At 39.4% G+C, this 19,825-nt stretch overlaps 2 protein-coding genes across 6 annotated transcripts in view; one reads left to right on the plus strand and one right to left on the minus strand.

Annotated features, from left to right (window-relative positions):
- ARMC10 (armadillo repeat containing 10) overlaps positions 1–14,141 on the plus strand; it is a 73,087-nt gene extending 58,946 nt beyond the window's left edge. Inside the window, exons 5-6 of the mRNA XM_040260778.1 lie at positions 12,726–12,797; positions 13,654–14,141. Of these exons, the coding sequence (XP_040116712.1) occupies positions 12,726–12,797; positions 13,654–13,935 (354 nt within the window). The 3' untranslated portion in view covers positions 13,936–14,141. The remainder of the gene's footprint in view (positions 1–12,725; positions 12,798–13,653) is intronic.
- Positions 14,142–16,075: 1,934 nt separating this feature from the next.
- The window catches only part of NAPEPLD (N-acyl phosphatidylethanolamine phospholipase D), a 92,529-nt gene continuing 88,779 nt past the window's right edge, over positions 16,076–19,825 (minus strand). For all 5 annotated transcript variants that reach the window (XM_040260774.1, XM_040260772.1, XM_040260775.1 and 2 more), the window contains one exon: positions 16,076–17,834. In XM_040260774.1, the coding sequence (XP_040116708.1) occupies positions 17,706–17,834 (129 nt within the window). In that variant the 3' untranslated portion in view covers positions 16,076–17,705. The remainder of the gene's footprint in view (positions 17,835–19,825) is intronic.

Consider the following 19,825-nt stretch of genomic DNA (forward strand, 5'->3'; position numbering starts at 1 on the left):
GTGGTCCATCTGACTGTGGGGCGACTATAAGGAAGGAGGCCAGAGGTTGGAACCCTGACACCAGGAGGCCTGAATACCAGGTGATTCCCTCTCAGGTCTTCTGGACTCCAGGGTCCACCATCCCACCATCCTTGAAGTGCACTTGCCTTGGTTTAGCTGTCCTACCTGGTTCCAGATGTTATCATCCAGCCCGCAGTGGAGCAGGCACTGCACGTCCCAGAGGGACCATTTGCTGGCACACTGTTCGCAGCTCCCTCAGCCCCGATAGTCTAGACTTGGGAACAAAGGCTGCTCAGGCTCCAGGAATGTGATCCAGCCCAGGACCCCAAAGCTTGAGAGGGGAGTGTCCTAGGCATTCCACTTTTGTAAAATTAATTTTTAGGCAGTACATGTATACTGTTGTGTTTAACTGTGCATTGAATTGTATGTAGACATACCTGTATTCACTGTCGAGTACTTTCTTCATGTCGGTTATTACTGTGTTGTGTCTAGGTTCCTATGCTATACAGTAGGTCCTTGTCGATTATCTGTTTCATTTCTGTTCATGTGTATGTTCCAGTCCCATCCTCCAGTGCATCCCTGGCTTCCAGTGTTCCTTTTCGGTTAAAATAAGTTTGTTTCCTATATCTGTGTGTTTCATTTGGGAAACATACTTCATTCCTTTCAATTTTTAGTTTCTACCTATCAGTCACAGCATAGAGTGTTTGTCTTTCTATAAGTTACATCACTTCATACGATCATCTCCTTTTCTGTTGCTACAAATGGCATTACTACATCCTGTTTTCTGGCTCAGAAGAATTCTCTTCCATATATGTACCACATCTCTATCCATCTGTTTGTGGACATTTTAATTACTTGCATCTCCAGGCCTCCAGACTACTGTAAATAGTACGGCAATGAAGGTCAGAGTGTATGTGTCTATCCCAGGGATAATGTTCTCTGGATATTGATCCAGGAGTGAGACTTCCAGATTGTGTGGTAACTGTGTTTTTAGTTTCTTTTGGAACCTCCATCCTGTTCTCCATAGTGGTTCTTGCCAACTGACAGTTCCAGGAACAACATGGGATTTGGTTGTTCCAATCCCATTTTCACATTTGGTCAACAGTTTCTTTTTCTAGACTTTTTCATGGTGGCCATTCTGTTTCCTAGTAATAGCTCGTTGTCACTGTGAATTGAATTTCTCTACTTAGAATCAACAATCTGGGTGTCAGAATTCATAGTACAGAGGCCTGGGATCAAAGGGAATATGTTCACAGTAAACTGTCATGTACACAGGGAGCCAGCTGGAGAAGGCAAATTCTGGAAGGGTCAGGTATTGAGAAAAAGATAAATGTGTTTGTTTTTTTTTCTTTTCCCTCATACAGGTTATCACAATTTGTTCAGTAGAGTTCCCTATTCTATGCAGTAGGTACTTTTCCCTTATCAACTTGATATATATTGCTGTGTATATTAACATTTTCCTCCTAACCTCTTAATTTATCCCTCCCTTCTAACTTTCTTTTGATAAGCATAGTTTGGTTTTCTCGGTTTATGAGTCTGCTGCTGTTTTAAATTAGTTCATTGGTGTGAATGTATAGATTCCATCTGTACATGATATCCTGCGATATTTGTCTTTTTCTCTGACTCACCTCACTTCGTATGATAATTTCTCGGTCCATCCGTGCTTCCAGTATCATTATTTCACTCTCTGTCACGACCGAGTAGTATTCTAGTTGTGTAGATGTACCACTTGGTCTTCCTTTTTCTGTCTGGACATTTTTGTGGGTTCTAGTATAAATAGTGCTTCCCTGAAAATTTGGGTGCATACATCATTTTGAATGATGATTTTCTTTATGTTTAGTGTTTCAGGGAATCTCTATACTGTTTTCCATAGTGGCTTCACCATTGACATCCCCACCAAGATTCTAGGAGGATTCTCTCTTCCGTACGTTCTTTGCAGCGTTTATTCTTTGTAGACTTTTTTGATGATGCCCATTGTGACCAGTGTGAGGTGATACCTCATTAATAGTAGGTGTGATTGGCATTGATTCAGTAATTATTGATGTGGAATATCTTTCCATGTGCTTTTATTTTTGTACACCTTGTGAGTACAATTTACCTCTTAAAACTGGATTCTTGAAAGATGACCTTCCTTTTGAATTCTTTTCCAATGATTTGTTGTTATTGTTCAGTCGCTAAGTCGTGTCCGACTCTTTGTGACCCCATGAACTGCAACATGCCGGGCTTCCCTGTCCTTCACTGTCTCCTGGAGTTTGCTCAAACTCATGTCCATTGAGTCAGTAATGCCATCCTATCATCTCATCCTCTGTTGCCCCCTTCTCCTTTTGCCCTCAATCTTTCCCAGCATTAGGGTCTTTTCCAGTGAGTCAATTCTTCACATCAGGTAACCACAATATTGGAACTTCAGCTTCAGCACCAGTCCTTCAGGGTTGATTTCCTTTAGGACTGACTGGTTTGATCTCTTTGCTGTCCAAGGGACTCTTAACAGTCTTCTCCAGCACCACAGTTCGAAAGCATCATTTCTTCGGCGCTCAGCTTTCTTTATGGTCCAACTCTCACATCCATACATGACTACTGGAGAAACCATAGCCTTTACTATACGGACCTTTGTTGGCAAAGTTATCTCTCTTCTTTTTTACACTAAGTTTGTTATCGCTATTCTTCCAAAGAGCAAGTGTCTTTTAATTTTGTGGCTGTAGTCACCGTCCACATTGATTTTGAAGCCCAAGAAGATAAAGTCTTGTCACGATTTCCACATTTTCCTCATCTATTTGCCATGAAGTGATGAAACAAGATGCCATGATCTTTGTTTTTTGAATGTTGAATTTTAAGCCAGCTTTTTTTTATTTGCCATGAAGTGATGAAACAAGATGCCATGATCTTTGTTTTTTGAATGTTGAATTTTAAGCCAGCTTTTTTTTTTTTCACCTTGATCAAGAGGCTCTTGAGTTCCTCTTCACTCTCTGCCACTAAAGTGGTATCATCTGCATATCTGAGATTGTTGATATTTCTCCCTGCAATCTTGATTCTAGCTTGTGTTTTCAATGATTATCTCAGGACATTTCTTGAGGGCAGGTGTCATTTACAGCCCTGTCAGATCTGTGACTGTTAAGAGCCCTTGAGTACCTGTTTTAAAGTGTATATATTGATCTGAACCACCGAATTACTGCCTGACCCCCACACCTTTCCTTTTTGGTAACCCTGAGTCTCTTCTAAATCTGTGAGGCTGTTTCTCTTTTGTAAAGAAGTTTATTTGTATCCATGTTTAGATTCCACCAGAAGTGACATCCTGTGATACTTGTCTTTCCCGGTCTCACTCACTTCACTTAGTGTGATCATCTCTAGTTTCTTTCCTGTAGCTGGAAATGGCATTGTTTCATCCTTCTTTATGTCTGAGTAATTGCCTTGTGCATATGTACCCCATCTCCTGTATCCATTCATTTGTTCTTCTACACTTACGTTGCTTCCCTGTCTTGGCTGTTGTACCTAGGGCTGCCACGTTATGTGGGGTGCAGGTGTCTTAAAATTTTGGATTTCTCTGGGTCACTTGGTGCTTCTTTTATATTTTCTTACTCATTGGGCTGTGCAGAGTCTCAGTTGTGGCATGTGGGATTGTTAGTTGCAGCATGGGGGAAGAAGGCCCAGGGAAGAAACCTGGGCCTTCTGCATTGGGAGCGCAAAGTCTTACCCACTGGACCACCAGGGAAGTCCTACTTGGTACTTGTGTTTAGTCTTTTAAGAACCTCTGTACTATTCTCTCTAGTGGCTGTACCAATTTATATTCCCACCCACAGTGTAGAAGCATTCCCTTCTCCACACCCTCTGCAGACTTCATTGTTGTAGGTTTTTTGAGATGGCCATTCTGATTGATGTGAGGTGATGACTTCATTGTACATTTGATTTGCCTTTTTCTAGGAACTAGTGATGCTGAGCATCTTTTTATGTGCTTTATGGAGCCGTCTCTATAACTTTGGAGAAATGTGCATTTGGATCTTTGGCCGATTTTTTATTGGGTAGTTTGGTTTTTGATATTTTGCTGTGAGTGGCTAGTATGTGTTGGAGATTAATTCCCTGTGGGTATCTTCATTTGCAAGAATTTTTTTTTTTCCCATTCTGAGAGTTGTCTTATTCTTTCACTGATGGTTTCCTTTGCTGTGCAAATGTTTTTAATGTTTATTAGGTCCCATTTGTTTATTTGTGTTTTATTTTTCATGATTCTAAAAGGTGGATCAAAAAAGAACTGCTGCAGTTTATGTCAAAGCATGCTCTGCTTTTTTTCCTCAAAAGTGTCATAGTCTCTCTCCTTCAGTCTGTTTGGAGTTTATTTTCGTGTACAGGGTTCGGGAGTATTCTAATTTCATACTCATTTTCCTTGCTAAGGAGCCTGTTTGCTGTCCTCCACATGGCCGTTCCCAATTTCCATTCCCAGTATCAGCCTAGGAGGGTTCTTCCACCCTCTCCAGCATTTACTGTTTGTAGAGTTTCTGCTTATGGCTGTTCTGTCCAGTGTGAGGTGAATACCTCAAACCTCACTGAAATTTTGGTTTGCATTTCTCTCATATTTAGTGATGCTGACATCTTTTCATGTGATTTCTTTAAACGGTGAGTTAAACTTGCTTATTCAAATTGGCTTTTTGAACATCTGCCCTGTTATGAATATTTTCCCAGTTACCTCCCTTCCGACATTTCTTGAGGGAAGACTTTTTTACTTACAGCCTAGCCGGCATTGTGAATATTAAGTGCCCATCAACAGTGTTGTTGTTATGGGAAATGGCCATAAGGTAGCAGCATGTCTTTATGCCCAGCTCTGGTTACTGGGGAAACCAGAGCCGTAGGGGAAGGTCCTGTTCCTGGATTGTAAGTTAAGAAGGGAATGTGCCAGAAGACACATTTAAGGCTTGTGTCTCATACCTTCTCCCCTCCTTACTCCTTATTGTTAGAGGCTTAGTCATGTCCAACTCGTTGCGACCCCATGGACTGTAGCCTGCCAGGCTCCTCGGTGCATAGATTTCTCCAGGCAAGAATACTGGAGTGGGTAGCCATTCCCTTCTGAAAGGGATCTTCCTGACTCAGGCATTGAACCTGAGTCTCCTGCATTGCAGGCAGATTCTCTACTGTCTGAGCCGCCAGGGAAGCCTCCTTAACCTTTATCCCCTGGAGAAATCCGAATTCCAGCAACACCACTCTGCAGAGGGTGCTTTCATCCATAGGTGGGGCAACCCTAAGGAAGGAGGCTGGAGGTGGAAACCCCACCACCAGGAGACGTGGAGCCCAGGGAACTTTTCAAAGCTCTTCCAACCCAGAGGTTCCACCATCCTTTGGGTGCAGCAGCTGGAGTTTCACTGCAGGAGGACCCACCTGGATCTGGAGGTTGTGGGCCTATGCAAAGGGAAACAAGCACAGCAGGTCCATGGGGCAGGGCTCGTTGGCTGGCACATCCTCCCCAGACCCATGAGCCCCACATCAGTCCATCCTTGGGAACCAAGCCTGCCCAGGCTTCAGGGATGTGACAACAGCCCCAGTCACCGAGGCCTGAGGGGAATAGAGTCGGCATTTTCGTTGTGTGATTTGTATTTTGTATTGGTGTGTAGATGACTTGCAGTGTTGTAAGGTTTGTTTTTTTTAGGTGTACAGCACCATGATTCACATATGCATAGACATGTACATCTCCTTTTTCAGGTTTTCTTCCCATGTAGTTCATTATATAGTGTTGACCAGTAGGAGTCCTCGTCCTACAGTGGGTGCTTTTTTATAAGAGTATGTTCATCTCCACCTGCTCATTTCTTACTGCCCACCACCTTTACCTTTTAGTAACTATAAGGTGCTTTGCTATGTCTGTGAGGCCTTTTCTGTTTGGTAAAGAAGTTCATTTGTATCCATTTTTAGAATCAGTCTCTAAGTGGTATCATATGATACTTGTCTTTCCTTGACTCACTTATTTCACTTAGTATTAAATGTTAATGTCCTTCCTTCTTGCTGGTGTGTGTATGTATCCCATCTTATATACCCATTCATCTGTCCTCATCCACTTAAGTTGCTTCCATGTCTTGACCATCGTACATAGTGCTGCCATGAACATTGGGGTGCATCTGTCCTTTATTTTATTTTAAAATTTTATTTATTTTAATTAGAGGCTAATTACTTTACAATATTGTAGTGGTTTTTGCCATACATTGATATGAATCAGCCATGGGTGTACACGTGTTCCCCATCCTGAACCCCCCTCCCACCTCCCTCCTCATCCCATCCCTCAGGGTCATCCCAGTGCACCGGCCCTGAGCACCCTGTCTCATGCATTGGTCCTGGACTGGCGATCTGTTTCATATATGATAATATACATGTTTCAGTGCTATTCTCTCAGATTTTCCCACCCTCACATTCTCCCACAGAGTCCAAAAGTCTGTTCTTTACATCTGTGTCTCTTTTGCTGTCTCGCATGTAGGGTCATCGTTACCATCTTTCTAAATTCCATTTATATGTGTTAGTATACTGTCTTGGTGCTTTTCTTCCTGGCTTACTTCACTCTGTATAATAGGCTCCAGTTTCATCCACCTCATTAGAACTGACTCAAATGCATTCGTTTTAATGGCTGAGTAATATTCCATTGTGTATATGTACCACAGCTTTCTTATCCATTCATCTGCTGATGGACATCTAGGTTGTTTCCATGTCCTGGCTATTATAAACAGTGCTGCGATGAACATTGGGGTACATGTGTCTCTCTCAATTCTGGTTTCCTCGGTGTGTATGCCCAGCAGTGGGATTGCTGGGTCATATGGCAGTTCTATTTCCAGTTTTTTAAGGAATCTCCCCACTGTTCTCCATAGTGGCTGTACTAGTTTGCATTCCCACCAACAGTGTAAGAGGGTTCCCTTTTCTCTGCACCGTCTCCAGCATTTATTGCTTGTAGACTTTTGGATAGCAGCCATTCTGACTGGTGTGAGATGGTACCTCATTGTGGTTTTGATTTGCATTTCTCTGATAATGAGTGATGTTGAGCATCTTTTCATTTGTTTGTTAGCCATCTGTAAGTCTTCTTTGGAGAACTGTCTGTTTAGTCCTTTGGCCCATTTTTTGATTGGGTCATTTATTTTTCTGGAATTGAGCTGCAGGAGCTGCTTGTATATTTTTGAGATTAATTCTTTGTCAGTTGTTTCATTTGCTATTATTTTCTCCCATTCTGAAGGCTGTCTTTTCACCTTGCTTATAGTTTCGTTTGTTGTGCAAAAGCTTTTACATTTAATTAGGTCCCATTTGTTTATTTTCGCTTTTATTTCCAATACACTGGGAGGTGGGTCATACAGGATCCTGCTTTATGTCGGAGACTGTTTTGCCTGTTTTCCCCTAGGAGTTTCATAGTTTCTGGTCTTATGTTTAGATCTTTAATCCATTTTGAGTTTATTTTTGTGTATGGTGTTAGAAAGTGTTCTAGTTTCATTCTTTTGTAAGTGGTTGTTTTCCCAGCACCACTTGTTAAAGAGATTGTCTTTTCTCCATTGTATATTCTTGCCTCCTTTGTCAAAGATAAGGTGTCCATAGTGCGTGGATTTATCTCTGGGCTTTCTGTTTTGTTCCATTGATCTATATTTCTGTCTTTGTGCCAGTACCATACTGTCTTGATGACTGTAGCTTTGTAGTATAGTCTGAAGTCAGGCAGGTTGATTCCTCCAGGTCCATTCTTCTTTCTCAAGATGCTTTGGCTATTTCAGGTTTTTTGTATTTCCATACTAATTGTCACTTCTCTGAAAAATACTGTTGGTAGCTTGATAGGAATTGCATTGAATCTGTAGATTGCTTTGGGTAGTATACTCACTTTCACTGTATTGATTCTTCCAATCCATGAACACAGTATATTTCTGCATCTATTTGTGTAATCTTTGATTTCTTTCATCAGTGTTTTATAGTTTTCTATATATAGGTCTTTTGTATCTTTAGGTAGATTTATTCCTAAGTATTTTATTCTTTTCATTGCAATGGTGAATGGGATTGTTTCCTTAATTTCTCTGTTTTCTCATTGTTAGTGTATAGGAATGCAAGGAATTTCTGTGTGTTAATTTTATATTCTGCCACTTTGCTATATTCATTAGTTAGTTTTAGTAATTTTCTGGTGGTGTCTTTAGGGTTTTCTGTGTAGAAGATCATGTCATCTGCAACAGTGAGAGTTTTAGTTCTTCTTTTCCAATCTGGATTCCTTTTATTTCTTTTTCTTCTCTAATTGCTGTGGCTAAAACTTCCAAAACTATGTTAAATAGTAGTAGTGAGAGTGGGCAACCTTGTCTTGTGCCTGACTTTAGGGGAAATGCTTTCAATTTTTCACCATTGAGGAAGTTTGCTGTGGATTTATCATATATGGCTTTTATTATGTTGAGGTTTGTTCCTTCTATGCCTGCTTTTTGGAGGGTTTTTATCATAAAAGGATGTTGAATTTTGTCAAAGGCTTTTTCTGCATCTATTGAGATAATCGTATGGTTTTTATCTTTCAGTTTGTTAATGTGGTGTATCACATTATCACATTAACATGATTGATTTGTGAATACTGAAGAATCCTTGCATCCCTGGGATAAAGCCCACTTGGTCATGATGTATGATGCATCTGTCTTTTAAAATTATAGTTTTCTCTGGATCTATGTCCAGGAATGGGATTGCTGGGTCCTATGATACTTCTCCATTTAGTTTTTAATGAACTTTTGTCCTGTTCTCTGTGGATTTACTGACTTTCAGTCACACCAACAGTATAGTAGGATTCCCTTTTCTCCACACCCTCTCTGGCATTTATTGTAGGTTTTTTTGATGATGACCATTCTGAACTGTGTGATATCACACTGTACTTTTGATTTACAGTTCTGTAATAACAGAAATGCTGAGCACTTTTCATGTGCTTAATGGCTGTCTCTATGTCTTTGAAGAAATGTTCATCTAAATCTTGTGCCCCTATTTGATTGGGTTGTTTCTGATACTGAGGTGCATAAGCTGCTTGTATGTTTTGGAGATAAATCCCTCATGGGTGTCTTTGTTTGCAAATATCAGTTACATTCTAAGGGTTGTCTGTTTGTTGTATTTATATTCCTCTGCTGTGCCAATGCTTTCGAGTGGAATTAGGTCCCATTATTTTTATTTTTCATGATTCTAAGAGGTGAATCAAAAAATAACTTTCTGAAATTTATGTCAAAGTATGTTCTGCCTGTATTTTCCTCAAGAGCTCTATAGCATTCATCCTTTTGTTGAGGTCTTTAATGTTTGGAGTTTATTTTTCTGTATGTTAGTGAATATTCTAATTTCACCCCCCTTTTCATTTATTAAACAACCTGCACACTGTTCTTCATCGTGGCTGTTACTAATTTACCTTCTCACCACGGTTGCAGGGAGGTTTTCATTTTTCCACACCATTTCCAGCATTGTCTTTTGGACAATGGCCACTGTGAATGGTGTGAGGAAATCTGTTTGTAGTTTTGATTTGCACTTCTCTAATATCTAGCAATATTGACATCTTTTCTTTTCTTTTTGTAAACAAGGTGAGTGAAACAGCACTTGGAAATTGGGTTCTTGAGCGTCTGCCCTGTTCTGAAATCTTTTCTGATGTCATACCCCAGGGTGTATCTTGAGGGCAGGTGTTTTTCTTGACTGCCCCTTGTGAATATTAGTTGCCCATCAGCACAGGTTTTTACAGTTTCCCTTAGGGCAAAGAGCCACAAGGTGACAGCATTTCTTCGTGGCACCTTTCCCCCCACCACCCTTTTTTCTTTTTCATTGGTGTAGAGTTGATTTTCAGTGTTGTGCTTGTTTTAGGTGCACAGGATTCAGTTGTATAGACCTGAATCCTCTTTTTTGGGTTCTTTCCTCCTATAGATTATTAGTGTGTGCAGTACTGTTCACTGTGCTATTCAGTAGCTCCTTTTTATCTAGTCAGTATACATTAGTGTGTATATGTTAATAATGAGTGATGTTCTGTATCTCTTGATGTGCTTATATTTTATGAAGTGTAAATAAAGTTCACCTCTTGAAATTGGCTCCTTAAAGTCTGCCCTGTTTTCAATTCTCTATTGTTGATTTACCCCAGGGCATTTCTTGAGAATAGGTATACAGCCCTGCAGGCCTTGTGAAGATTATATACCACTCAACTCTGTTGTTAATGTTGTTGATCTAAACGGCAGCCACAAAATGGCAGGCTCTCCTCAGTCCAGCTGTGGTTCTTTAAAGCAATCAGAGCCTCAGTGAAAGTCCTGATTCAGTGCTAAATTATAAAGTGGAAAGTATGACAGCACAGACTGAAAGCTTGTCTCCATCCTTGTTATTTTTAAATTCACTTTTATTTCTTACTGTACTAACATTGATACACAAGGTAATGAGTGCTGTAGGTATATAAAATGTATTTTCAGTTTTGCATATATACATATCGATTCACAATCGAATTTTTTTCCCCATATAGCTTATTACAGTGCTGAACTCCCTTATTATACCTAGGTCTTTGTTGATAATCTATTTCATATAGAGTGATTATATCTGTTACATCTAAACTGTATAATTTATCCCTTACCCCTTCTCATTTAGTATGTTTGTTAACTCACGTCTGCTTGTTTCCTCAAGTAATCTGTGTATTTTTAGACAACACTTTTAAGTGATATTTGATATTTGTATTTTTCTGATTCTTTCTTCACTTCTTTAATTATTCCCTAGTTTTATCTATGTTCCTGAAAATCACAATAATTCATTTTCTTGGCTGAGTCATATTGTATTGTATACATGTGTCACTTCTTTATCCATTCCTCTCGATGAACCTTTTGTTTGCTTCCATTTGTTGGATGTGAAAAATTCTTGTCCAGTGCATACTTGGCTGCATGAGACTTTTCAAAATCTGGTTTTCTCCTCAAATACCCTTTGGGATGGTTGTGCATGAATTCTGTCTGAAGTTTCTTTCAGACACATATCCAGGAGTAGGACTCCAGATCAGATGTAGCTCTGTTTAATTTTTTGAGAAACCTCCGTAGTGTCTTCCCTCGTGGCTGTTACCAGGTTACTGTCTAAGCAACAGGCGAGGAGGGTTCCTTTTCGCCCTGCCCTCCCTGGCGGTTGTTGTTGAGTTTTTAATGATGGCCACTGACTGGTGCAAGGTGATCCTTCATTGTAGTGACAATTGGCTTTTCTCTACTAACGAGTGATGGTGAGCATCCTCTTATGTGTTTCATTTCTTAAAAGAATGTTGTGACTAACTCCTGAAGTGGCCTGAAATTTGAGCCTATTTGGAATTTTCTTTTGATTGCTTACCACAGCACATTTCTCCAGGGCAGGTTTCATTAATAGCTCTGCAGGCCTTGCAATAATAGAGTTCCCCTCAGCCCTGGTTTTTCCAGTTGTAATTCTGGAAAGTGTTCACACAGCGGCAGCATATCCTCTTTTCCCAGCAATGGTTCCATAGGGCAAGGAGATTAGGGAAAGTCCTGCTCCTTAAAAAAACTAAGAGTGCATATTGTACACCTATGACTGATTCATGTTGATGTTTGACAGGAAACAATAAAATTATGAAAAGTAGTTATCATAAAATTAAAAAGAAAACTAGGAATAAAACCACCATATAATCCAACAGTCCCACATTGGGCACACACCCTGTGGAAAGCATAACTGAAATGCAGCACTATTTAGCTCCAAAATGGAAGCAACGCAGATGTCTATCAACAGATGGCTAAAGCGGCTGTGGTACATATGTACAATGGAATATTGGCCATAAACAAACACATTGAGTTCATTCTAATGAGGTGGGTGAACCTAGAGCCTATTATACAGAGTGAAGTCAGAAAGAGAAGAGTATCATATATTAACACATGCATATAGAATCTAGAAAGATGGTACTGATGAACCTATTTGCAGGGGAGCTATGAAGATGCAGAAATAGAGAACAGGTGTGGACACAGTGTGGAAAAGAGAGGGTGGATGAATAGAGAGTAGCATTGAAAACATCTACATTATCATATATAAACTAGACAGCCAGTGGGAATTGGCTATATGATGCAGAGAGTTCAAACCTGGTGCTCTGTGATGAGCTAGAGGGGGTGGGGCGGGGCGGGAGGTTCAAGATGGAGAAGCCATGTGTATACCTATGGCTGATTTATGTTGATGTATGGCAGAAACCAATGTAACATTGTAAAGCAATTATCCTCCAATTAAACATGAAGTGCCAAAAAAAGAATGCAAGTAGTTTAGCTAGTCCAGTGTAAGTTGTTAACATGTTTTTGCTGATTATATCATTGTCTGTTTAAAAGATTGTAAAACTTTTCATATAACAGTATGCACCAGGAATCACAGAAAGCTAGTAAAAAGCACCTTATTTTAAGTGTTCATAACCAAACTTTCCCTACATTTTCATACTTTAAGTAGAAATAAACTGAAGTTTGAGAGATGGCTTTTTTATTCCAAAGATCACATTTTACATAACAGTAATCATAATGAAGATTATTTATGTAACATGTTAAAGTTACCCTGTGTTAGGTATTTGTGTGGGCCAGTGGTGGGAAGTAAAGACATTCACTATTTTCTCCCTATCAGTATAATTAAAAAACTAAGCTTTTTAAGTAAAATGAATTGAGAAGACTTCGTGGAATGGAGAGAATTTGAATCTGACCTTGAAGAATAGGCAGGACTTTAAAATATGGAAATGGTTGGGAGACAGCATGTCAGGTAGAGAAATTCCACGCTTGGTTGTCTGAAATAGTCTGATATTTTTCTTGTTTCAGGTTCAAGTTTTGAAACTTCTTTTGAATTTGTCTGAAAATCCAGCCATGACAGATCAACTTCTTGATGCCCAGGTAAGTACCTGCATATTTGTGCTATCTATACATCAATTTGGACAGACAGATCCAGAAGGAAAGGATTTATCCCAAAGTATTAACAGCAATTCTCCCCGAGGAGCAATATTAGAGGTGGTTTTTCCTTCTGTTTTGGTTCTCTTTGCCTATATGAATTACCTCAATTTTCTGTAATGACCATATTTTACTTCTGAAAACTATTTTGGGACGGTCTCCCTAGTAGTAATAAATGGTAATTTTTATGTCTCTGTTCACTTTGGGGTACTTATCACACCTTTTCTACTTGACCTATTAATGCCCAGTGTATATCAATGTCCAGAGACACCAGTATTCACGGAGGCACCACTGATGCCCAGCTGAGTGCTAGGATATACCAGTGAGTACAACATGATGTGGTGCTTGTCGGCTTGCGCTTAGAGTCTAGGTAGAGGAGACAGAAAATGTAAGAAATGAGCAAGATAATTAAAAGCTGTGGCATTCTGAAGGAGGCATAGTTTGTACTATGATAGAATATCCTACAGAAAAAGGACCCTGTTTTATTATTCATCTGCTCAGCCCTTATACCTGGTGCCTTGAATTAATGAGTTTCCATGATGACTATATATGATGGATCTTAAAGAGGAAAAATGACTACATTCTAGGATTGCAAGAAAATAGTGTTTTTAAGCTAAGACACAAAACCTCCCGTTTCCTTTGGTATATGACACAGGGGTGCTGAAGATTTTACACATTTATGTTATGCTGTCTCAGGGATAGATTTCTACAACAGGATTTTTTTAAATGTGTTCAGTACATGTGAAGAGACCCATGGAAAATGTTTTCGTATATTTTTAATTCTCATTGTTTCCTGTTTCAGGTGGACTCATCATTCCTTTCACTTCTTGATGGCCATGTACCAATGGAGATTCTTCTTCGAGCTCTCACACTGCTTCAGAACATAACAAACTGCCTCAACGAGGAGCGCCGCTTAGCTACACAGCCAGCTTTCCCTGCAGGCTCCCTGTTTTCCCTGTTGTATGGAAAAGAGTGTGCCCAGAAAATGAAGGCTTTAGTGCATCACCATGGTGCAGACGTGAAGGAAAAGGTAACAGTGATAACCAAAATTCTAACTGGTTGGTCACAGTTTTCCAAAGAGTAATGCAGTCCAGAAGTAATACACAGAAATTTCTCATTTTTCACCTTCCTCACAAAGAGATTCTTTCAACTGCTGAATTTAAATAGTAAATATCATGTACTGTAAATACATTTCATCTTCAACACAGCTACAACTTGCCATGATCTTCTGGTTTGTTTTGGACCATTTTATTGATACCAAATGAATATAAATTTCAGCTTGTTCTGAAACTGTTTTTATTTTGCTTTTTGCTAAGCTACTTCAGCTATTCCCTCTACATGGAGCAACAGTGACCTTGTGTGTGTAAGCTCCCCTTCCCTTGTCCAAAGGGATTTGCAGTTACTCTACCGGGACAGCGACAGTTTCCTAACTGCCCTAGGAAGGAGCTTGTTCTTCTAGTAGCAATGAGATCCTGAGCTCTCAAGGCCACCTGCCACTCAGGTCTGTTCTAATCATAGAGTCTACTTTTAGTCCATGAAAACTGGCAACTGTTAGGAAAGATGTTTCCTAATACCCACTCCTGTTTACTGTGTATAACATACTGGTATCAATCAAAACAGAATGCTTCTGTCATTCACGTGTAGGCCTTTTGGTACATCTAGAAGGAAACCCAGTCTCCTCAGAGTAGGATTGGAGAGCAAGGAGACAGCTTTTCTTTGTACAGGAGCTTAGTCTATCCAGTGTTTAAAATTTATGCTCAGAGTAAGAAAGTCATAGGTTTTTTTAAGCAGAAAAAAGTGGCAAGATTATTTTCTCCCTTTAAGTGAAAAGTTTTATTCATTAATTTTCATCTATGTTTTACATAACTAAAATTATAAAAATTCTCAGCAGTTATTTTAAATAGTATCTTTGTCCCATAAACTACTGTAATAATTTGCTACGTTTGACTTCCCCTTCTCCACCCCACATCCCCATGTTTTGTAATATTCAAGTTCATGACCACCACCATGCTTAGTTATTAAGTAAATCAGTTTGCAAGCAGGTTTCCTATTCATATATTTAAGGCAAGAGTACTTTGAATTTCATTTCTAAATATATAGATTTCCATAGGAAGTTACAAATCCTCAAACAGAAAAATGTGCTTTCTCAGGGTTATACTGATACAGAAATAAAACAGGAGAAATATTTTTTACAGTAGCAAACATTCAGTATATGATGAAAATTCTCAACTAGCTGTACATTATGAGAGCTAAGAATCATTTTCAGTGATGCAAACGTAAGTATTACTTCCCTGAAAGGCACATTTCTTTATAACAATCTTGCGTAGTCTTCCTCATTTAATCAAAATATATATTCAAAATGTACACACATTAAAAATCAAGATTAGATTTTAATGTGCTGTAGCAGCACTGAATTCTAAAACTCTGTCTATTCTTTTCCTTGAACAAATAACATTTCCTAGAGATCAGATCTGAAATGTCAAACTGCTAGAGAAAATTGGCAGGGGGAAGTCATTTTAGCTATCTAGAAAGAATTACACAGTGAAAATGCACAATTAGATCTTTACCTTTGTAGGTCAGGGCACATCTTACTTTTTTTAGGTGGTCCTATTTGATGGCCCCAGCCTCTAGGGCAATGAGTATCAAAGTGTTCCTCCAATCACAGGAGAAATGAATTTCAATAAAATCTTACATGTTGGTATGGATGCTGGCTAATCAAAGAGAAAAATGAAATTGACTTAGAGGATGAGACAGTTAAACTGGAGGGAACAGAGGGGATTTGTCTATAATTTTTCAAAATCTGTCTTTGCACATAAAACCCTTCAAAATGTAGATAGGAAAGATGAAGCTCAATGTACTTAAGGAACAAAATGCCAAAGTGGAAAGAATGCTAATGTTGATAAAAATTAAAGCATGGCGGAAGCCTAGAAAAATGAGGCAGGTCCAATTAAAGTGCTTGGAGACCCTCAGTTAAACAATACATGTGAAAACAAAGTTAACATTAAGGCCATTCAAGGAGAAAAAATAACTAAGCAAGATGTGCATGGCTTGCTTCACAGAGATGAGGCAAGAGATGAATTTTCAGTCTGGCGTGCAAGCGAGGAAGGCAACCACAGAGCACTGGCTAGGATTAGGGCAACACGAGCCAGAGCTACTCACCAATAAGCCCTACATCCGGACTCCTGTCTGCTGGCGAAATATTCCTTCGGAGTCAAAGTGTTGGCTTTTTTTTTTCCTTCTGAAGGTTTATTTTAGGGGGAAATTTTATGTGCTTTAGTGCCCTCAAATCATATAAGTTCACCTGTATTACATATACATTTCCCCTTAACAGATTTGCTGCACCTTTGTAGCTAGAAATACTGAAATTTTTATAAAGATTATTTACATTTATTTTGGCTATAGCTGCAGATTTACAAAATGCAGGAGATAAAGTTGTCAGTCCTCAATGTTTTACTGCCACTGCCCCTATATATGCTTGAATATATCAAAATATATCAAAAGCAGTAGCCTGTTTTCCACTTTCAAATCTACCTATCTGTAGGCAGTGTATTTTCAAAGTGCTTTAAAACAAACCAATGACTATTGTTTGTTCAGGTCTGGAGGTAGGTGGGAGTCATCCTCTTGCTGCATGTGAGGACGCTGAGGCACACGGAGTCCACAGCGGAAGCAGGACTGAAGTTCAGATTGAGTGGCTAACGTGCATGTACAGGGCACTGCCTGGGTAGCATTTGGTGCAGAAAAACCTGTACTTTGATTATTTTGTATTTTACGGAGACTCGACCAGGAAGACAGAACAGGCTTCTGCTCGGCTCTCCCCCTTAGGAAAGGTCACAGTCACCAAGTGCCTGCAGAGCCCGTCAACGACTAAATCACTGTCTCTTTTTAACCACTAACATCCCACACTGGCTTAATACAAGTAGAACTGTGCTTAAGGATCATTTGATATAAAAATATAAGACATCACACTCATGTAAAACATAGAATACTTAAATCTTGCTGACATTGATGAGTTTGAGCTAAAAAAACCGGAAAAAAAAATGAGTATACCTAGAGGAGATGGAATAGGGAAAAAATAAAAATCCAAAGTATATGGTCTATCAACATATAAGATGTGCATTTGCATTTTTAAATTATTTCCTTGCAGCTATATTTGTGCTGAGCAGGTCTGACTTTTAAATTAAAAATAGAAAATTTCATAAGTCATGTCTCATAACCACACTTCCCAGCTCAGAGGGCTTCTGCCATAAGGATTCCATAGAACATACTGTTCCTCTCTTTAAAAAATTGTCCTTACAAATGGTAACTTAGCCAAAACTCCTATGTTTTTATGTTTAAAAAAATAAATCACTTACCATTTGGTATAATCTTAATAGAGCACACATTGCTATAAGCATATGGGAATCAATGTCATCATTTACTCTGTGAGTATAAAAAAATGTTTCTCTGTGCAGGCCTCTAAGAAAATCTAGGTAGGTATATAGCCTTGACTTACCTTGCATAAGGCCCCTAAGAATAAAAAAAGAGAAGTGAGTTTTTAAAAGCAGTTTTTCATAACCTCAAAACTCTACCATGAAAGTAGAATGTTTTAGTTTAAAAAAAAAAAAAACCACTGCAGTGTTTAGGTCAGTGAGATAGGACCTTAAATAATGAGTTGGCTAATGTGGATTTTAATGACCCACCTCTGAACTCTTATTTATATGGACCAGCAATCATATTAGTATCAGGTGATAACAACATAAACCTATAGAAGTAGTTTCCAAATGTAAAGAGTCATAATATTCATGAATTTCTTACTTAGTCTTTTCACATGTATATCAAACGATGCCTTTTTCATGAAAAGCTCTTATGTTCACGTTACTCAACAACTTCAAAATCAGTATTAAGGTATCTTGATTCGCCGTGCTTCAGGACAAAAAAATCCTCAGTCTTAAGTCCATATCTTTCTAGAGCTTCACATAGTTTCGCTGGAGGCTCTAAATAATGCTGGCAAAGGGCAGAGAGAAACAAAAATGGAAAAATATTAAGCACACCTGTATTTGAGGGGACAGTCCAAAGAAGATTTCAACTAAATAACCAATATAGCCCGCTTAAAAATAGTATCTTCCCGTTTCATTGAAAGATTATAAGTCAGTCACTTTCTAATATATATCCATTGTTGATATAAGTGTCACACATATCAATTTATCTAACACCATGTATGTCAACTTTGGTGCCAACTTAGATTGAACATTAGACTGCATGAACTCTGATCACTATTTTCCCTACATGAAATTCCAGTCTAAACGGAACCAGTGCTAAAGAACTGTTACCAATATTTGGGGAGAATATAGAAACTTAGATTATAAGGAAGAGCATCTGTGTGTAAGCAAACTCTAGAGACAATATTTTCGGCTGCAGAAGGGCTATCATCCCCAAGCCCCCGCCAGATACCACTTCTGTAGCCTGAGACGTGGAGAGGGAGCTGGAAAAGACTTGACCAGTGGAGTTTGTGTCCTCACCTTCTCACAGCTTAAAAAGTGAAGCTAGCACACTACTGAAGGACGTTTCAACCTACTCAAATGTTTCCAAGTAAAACCAACTGATGTGTTATAATTGTTAAAGTAAAGGTATAAAAGATAATCATTTCACCAGTTACTTCTCTTTTGAGTTAAATCTGTACATTGGATAGTGGCTATTTTATATCAAATAAAAGGGAAAAAAAACAGCCATTACAGAAAAGGCTTTTTTTCCCCATCTCAATCAGAAAAGCTGTAAAATGTGAAAGTTAAAGCAGGAGTAACAATCACCTGGTCTCTACTCTGATCGCTGGCAGAAAGTCCACTGCTACCCTTCACGCAGTAGTGTCTTGTGAGTACATGGAGTAGCCAGGTCAGGGAGCCAAATAAGAGCGCTGGCCTTCCTGGAGCTTACATCCCAATACACAGACAGGTAAGAAGTGAACAAGCAAGAAAACAGTATTGGGGTGGGTGATATGTTCTGGGGACAAAATAGTATCAGAGGTGGAGGTTTAATTTTAAATACAACCACCTAAGAAGTCCTCCTGGAGATGGCAACACTTGAACAAACACCTGATGGAGCAGACTGCAGGGGGCTTTATAGGCTACCCTTAGAATCACTATGGCTTTGACCTGGGGCAGCGGGGGGGCGGGTCTCCTGGAAGAGAAGTGTCCTGATCTGATTTAGGGGTAAAGGTCGCTGCCCTCTGCAGTGTGGAGAACAGACAGCAAGGGGCAGTGTGGCATTGGTGAACGGGATAAGAAGCAGTCAGAGTCCAAATATAGTCTGACAGGTGAGCTGACTGCATTTGGAGAAAGCGGGAGAGAGGATATACACAGTAAAGATTTTACCCTGAGGAGCTGGAAGGAGAATTTTGCCATTTGCTGAGATATAAGAGAAACAAGTTTGAGGAAAGAGCAGGAAATTTAGTATGAAGCTTTTTAACCTTTAGTATGAAGTTTTTGTAACCTGATGGACATCCAAGTGGAGAAAAGTAGGTAAACGTGGATCGTAGGGAAAAACCTAGGTTAGAGAGCTTACAGCGCATAGACTGTGTTTAAAGCCATGAGACTGTTGAGATTCCCCCGGGGAGTAAACAGCTAGAGAAGAGAAGGGGCCCCTGGACTGTGGAGTCCTAACATTCTCACTGCTGGGAGGGAGAGGAGGAACCAGCCGCAGACTACGAAGGGCCAGCCGGTGATGCAGTAGGAAAACCAGGCAAGTTTTCTGTGGTTTCGGATGTACAGATCTGCTAACAGTGACTGGCCACACTCAAGTTTTTTCCTCCCTGCTTGCTCACTCCTAGGTTTATCGCTGTGTTCAGAGATGTGTTGCTACTGTCTGCTGGGAAACTGAGGTTAACTAAGCATTCGTTACCCTGTATTCCTAGAAATAGCCACTTACTAAGGTTAGTTGATAACAGAAATCTACTGTTAGTCTTTTCTTTGCACATAGGAGATTGCTGATATATCACTAGT

Source organism: Oryx dammah, unplaced genomic scaffold (genome assembly GCF_014754425.2).
Source record: "Oryx dammah isolate SB20612 unplaced genomic scaffold, SCBI_Odam_1.1 HiC_scaffold_18, whole genome shotgun sequence".
NCBI classification, from domain to species: domain Eukaryota; kingdom Metazoa; phylum Chordata; class Mammalia; order Artiodactyla; family Bovidae; genus Oryx; species Oryx dammah.